The 5,203-nt window shown below is 42.2% G+C and overlaps 1 protein-coding gene across 1 annotated transcript; it reads right to left on the bottom strand.

Annotated features, from left to right (window-relative positions):
* Positions 1–247: 247 nt before the first annotated feature.
* Positions 248–2,813, bottom strand: CER1 (cerberus 1, DAN family BMP antagonist). Its single transcript, XM_006090700.3, has 2 exons — positions 2,304–2,813; positions 248–565 (listed from the first exon to the last, which is right to left on the bottom strand). Exons 1-2 carry the CDS (start codon positions 2,811–2,813, stop codon positions 248–250), a joined length of 828 nt encoding a protein of 275 aa, XP_006090762.1.
* Between the last annotated feature and the right edge of the window lie 2,390 nt (positions 2,814–5,203).

Below are 5,203 nucleotides of genomic sequence, written 5' to 3'. Positions count from 1 at the left end.
CAGCTCCAGGTGGAGAAAGGTTCCACAACTTAATATTCCATGGCTAGAAAGTAGCAGAGTCAAAACTAGATACCATTTGCATACGGATAACCAGATGAACACCATTTCCTCCAAGTTGTTCTATCTTACTACTTTTTAAACCACCTTTCAGTTGAAAGATTATGTACCCACTGAATATTTCCAGACTGAATAATCAGCAACTTGGCTATTGTGATTTTGCTGTTCCAGGTAATAGTGGGATAGCTTTCTAAGTTGAAACCCCTGGGATAAAGGGCTCCTGGGCATGGAATTCTGCCTGGGAGCCTGCCTGGAGGAGGTGTCCATGCTCGCGGTGCTCCTCCTTCACCTTGCATTGGCACTCCTCCACCAGCATCACCACCTTGACCACGGGGGCGAGGCCTGAGCAGTTCAGCGGCAAGTGCATTGTGGTGAACCTGGCGGGCGAGCAGTGGAAGCAGAAGGTATGGGGGTGCCGTGCCGCTCCAGGAAAACGAGCAGACCCGCATTTCCCAAAACAAAGGTTGTTCTGTACAACCACTTCCTCACAGTCTTCATGGGTGACCGTCTAAAAGGCAAACACATCTCTATTAAATCATCGTGTGTCATTTCATTAACACACAGGATGCAGGTGCTATAGACTGCAGGTCTGAGGATAAGCTAGACTAAAATTTTAAAATCTTTCTAATTTTGGATGTTTGCCAAAATCCAAGTAATCATATCTATAAGGGCAAAAAGCCACCTCAACTAAATATTTATTCTACTGAGTAATATAATAAATTAGCCTGTAAGAAATCCCTAAGTTGATATGAAAATATGTTACTCTATTTTTTAAAAGCCAAACTTTAAGAAATTCTGTCTAATTGGATGTTACCAGTAAAAAATATTCTAGCAGTTGGCTTCTTAAGTGAGGAATGTGCCTTGCCTTTCTATTCCTCACTGAGCATTGTTCATAATAGATTCTCAATACATGTTGTTCAATTGCTCATAGACTAGATCAGAATATCATGAGTCTAATTCTATCCCATTCTGCAGCGCCTATAGTACATTCAAGTCCTTGAAGTTGCAACACATATGCTTGCAAATCATCATGCATGACATCACCTTTGCCTCTCCCGTAACCCCAGACCCCTAGCTTTATGTGGCCTTCAAAATATGCAAGAGTGAAACACCTTAATTTGAATTTAATCAGCAATAGAATTTAAAATAAGAGTTTCAAAGGAAATTTGATTACACAATTCTTAGGAGCAGTTTTCTAATTGCACATGACCAACAAAGCAGTCAGTATTATTTGAGGGTTTACTTGCTATTGCTACATACCCTTACCTTTTTAGGCAGAATACTTAACTGCCTTGCACACCCAATTACCTTATAGTACTGCCTGCTTAATTGGGCAGCATTATTGGGATGTAAAACTTTACCCTGCATTGCTTTTGGTTCAGTATCTTCATAAACATAAAGGACCTGATGCAATTTCTCAATTTAAATTTAACATTTGGAATATGGAGGTTGTCAGGACTGACTGGAGGAAGTAGAGAGTAGAATGCCCCTTTGTCTTAATAGTATGGAATCAATCAATCATGATAACTACAAATCAACCGACACAACATCAATGAGGAGATGGGTGTTACTAAGGGGAGAAAATGTGATTTCACATTGAGATTATTTTTTAAAAGGTTATGAGAAAATAAGTGAAGTTAAATCATTTTTGCTATGGTAATACTAGAAATGATATGGTAACTTATGCCTGACAACCTCAACATATCTTATAGACCTATGAAGTAGTTACATGTGAAATACAGGGATTAAGACTATCAAATGGGCATGAGAGTGGTTGGGGACGAGACCAATGTATTCCACCTTACCCACAGATGGAGCTGACCTGATAACCCACATTCTAATAGAATGTAGAGATATAACTAGAGAGAACTCTGGTGATAGCTCTAAATCCCCAGTTTCCTGAGGGTGCAGTCTTATCTCTCTGGGAAGACCATCCCCCTTGTAAAAATAAAGAAATAAAGCCACATAAAACAACACTGTATGCCATCAATATGAATGATTCCTAATATTGGCAGGACAATTGAACCATTCCTGCAGCGTCTGCAGAATACCAAGAAACAATGTAAAGTTTCAAAGGAAATTTAGGAAATATGACCATACTTTGCCAAATCCTAGGATGTATGTATGGCCAAGGACCAAGTCTGGGAGTTAGGTAAGACTAACTCCTCTTCACCTCCTCCCGATCTGCCCCAACTGTCCACCCGCTTCCTGCACACCCTGATCCCCTCTCCACCCAGAACAGATACCTGGCTGAAAGGCAGGGTCCTGCAGGTCTCCTGGTGCACTTCGTGGCTCTTGATGGGGAGGATGACCCCCTGAGAAGCCGGACTCATTCTGAACATGAAGCGGTGCCAGAATCTCTTGGCTTCTTCCTGAAGAGGAGACTTCTTTATCTGCATCCCAGCCTGGGACTGAGGAAGGGCCTGGGTCCCAGGTGGGCCTTGCTCACTGATAGGGTCCTGGGTTGGATGCAGTTCTCTCTCAGGCTTCTTCCAGAACCTGCCAAACCTGAATAGCATCTTCTCTCTCTGCCACCGGCCTCCCCCCGAAATGCTGGCACCTACCAGGTGTGGCAAGGCTACGAACAGATCTGGCTTCTCCTCAGCCTCCCCGTGGTTGCCCATGGGAAGCTCTCTGGGACTCCTCTCTAGTAGGAGCACAGGGGGAACAGAACTCTGACTCTGGCCGCCATCCTGGGGCCACGCAGCCTTCCCCAGTGGCGGGAGCACCAGCAGCTGAAGTAAGAGGAGATGCATGATGTCAGGGACCAAGCTTCTTTCAGACTCACAGATGGCGAGGCCCAAAGGAGAGGCTCCCTCCCCAGGACTGTGAACAAGGAGATCAGATCCCATATATAGATACCTGCCTTGTGGGATAGGAAGGCAGGTGGTCAGTAGCCAGGCAGTGTAAACACATTTGTTTGCTTGAATTATGTAGTGCTAATGGTGTCCTGCCTTCACTTGGGTTTTGTGTATTTAAGCAGGCCCCAGGGAAAGCCGGGGACCCAGGGGGTCATTAGCTGACACTTTATCGTCTGAGATTGGAAGAGCAGTATTAGTGAAAACAACACATTCTTCCCCTGGACTTTTCACCACGGTTATTAGAAGGACCAGACTTAGCTAACATTTGCAGTGCATCTGCTTTATGCTGGGATAAAGTAGGCCAAACCTGTGTTTATGGGAAGGGAAAGGAAGAAATAGAAAGATGTTAACTTTGTTGAGCAGAGGCCTCTCCCTCTTACTCAGATGTGGTTGCGATGGTTGATTTTGTGCGGTGACAGAGTAAAGGGAAACTCACAATTTCCAAGTTATTCCCCTCACTTTAAGAATCAAACCCTGGGTGCTAAATTCACAGCTGGTCAGATAAACTCTTTCAGTTGTTCACAAATTTCTCAACAAGATACTAAGTAGTAGACTGATGCCCATTAGTCTTCACTGGGGATGGGGAAGTGTCTCCCTATTGATTTTTTTTCTTTTTCTAAACAAAGAGCCAGACTTGCAAACGTGGATTCTAAGAACCAGGTTTGATAGCTTTAGGCATGAAGCTGGCTGGTCAATTCTTGATGTTAGAATCCACATAGTCTTCCTTATTCTACAGTAAATGGTGACCAGGATAAATAAAAAAGATTTGCTAGGTGACTATCATTCAAAAATGTGAGAAACCTATCCACAAAACTGAAACCCCAGAACTGAGTCCAATCGACCTTCCACACCATTTGAACAGTATTTCCATTGGGAATCGATCCAATACTTGCTTATATTTCTACCCTTTTAGTTTAATCACCATATTCCTTACTTTCAGTAATACATGCAATCCTAGATCATGCTCCCTACCACATTTTTTACTACTGATTGTTTTCTTTTTAAGAAAACTTAATCAGCCCAGCCAGTGTTGCTCAGTGGTAGAGCATTAACCCATGAACCAAGAGGTCACCAGTTCAATTCCCGGTCAGGACACATGCCCAGGTTGCAGGCTTGATCCCCAGTAGAGGGCATACAGGAGGCAGCTGAATGATGTTTCTATCTCTCTATTCCTCTTCCTTCCTCTCTCTAAAAATCAACAAAAATATATTTAAAATAAAACAATAAAAAGACTTAATCCCATTGGACTCTTTTTCAGACACGTGTTCTTTTTAATAGTCATGCCCAATTCTGTGAGATTAAAGCCTACAATGATAAGCTATTTTTAAATGGATCATCATTTTTCCAGAATTCTATCAGATGAGATATACAGGATGGGGCAAAAGTAGGTTTACAGTTGTTCATATAGAAAAATATATAATACATATTAGTACAAGAATATTTGAGTACTCACAACTGAAAATCTATTTTTGCCCCACCCTGTATTTTACTTGTACCAAATACCACAAGACCTGTGCGAGTGGTACAATTGATCCATGCTAAATGAGCATTAGCATTTGCCATTTCTTTTCAAGGATTTTTCTAATTTGATTCTGAATTCCCCTCAGTAGCCAATGCAATAGACTTCCCGGAGCTGGCCACTCTTCCCTGATTATAAATAAGCATGGAAGCCAACTATGATAGGTTTCTTGATTCTTTCTAAACTTTACTTTAGTGCCTGAAGTTTCATTGCCATCAATCACAGCATCTAACATTTCCCCAAAATAAAGACTGTCCCAGAGATTCCACTTGGGGCCTCAGGTGACTTGTCTCTGAACATAGGACACAAAGGGATTCTGTTGAATTAAAATGTGTAGAGGACTCAGTTTGTTAGATACTAGAAGATGATGGCAAATGATAAACACTGGGTTCTTGCCCTCGAGCAAGTTGTAGAGTCTTGCCACACATTTTCTAACTTTAAGTTTAAAAAATTTGGCTCTCAAAAGAAATTTCAATCGTTGTACTGTTGATATTTGGCTCTGTTGACTAATGAGTTTGCCGACCACTGCCCTAACTGGTTTGGCTCAGTGGATAGAGTGTTGGTCTGCGGAATGAAGGGTCCTACGTTCGATTCCAGTCAAGGGCACATGCCCAGGTTGCAGGCTCCATCCCCAAGTATGGGGTGTGAGGAGGCAGCCAATCAATGATTCTCTCTCATCATTGATGTTTCTATCTCTCTCTCTCTCCCTCTCTCCCTTCCTCTCTGAAATCAATAAAAATATATTAAAAAAAGAATGTCAGTTATT

The sequence above is a fragment of the Myotis lucifugus genome, unplaced genomic scaffold, assembly GCF_000147115.1.
Source record: "Myotis lucifugus unplaced genomic scaffold, Myoluc2.0 scaffold_79, whole genome shotgun sequence".
NCBI classification, from domain to species: domain Eukaryota; kingdom Metazoa; phylum Chordata; class Mammalia; order Chiroptera; family Vespertilionidae; genus Myotis; species Myotis lucifugus.
This window is presented reverse-complemented; position numbering and strand designations above follow the sequence as displayed.

Excerpts from the sequence above, each read along its gene's own strand:
- CER1 (XM_006090700.3), bottom strand. The coding sequence starts at position 2,813 with ATGCATCTCCTCTTACTTCAGCTGCTGGTGCTCCCGCCACTGGGGAAG. Across the intron at positions 566-2,303 it reads GGACCCTGCCTTTCAGCCAG|ACGGTCACCCATGAAGACTG; the intron begins GTATCTGTTCTG and ends TTTGCCTTTTAG.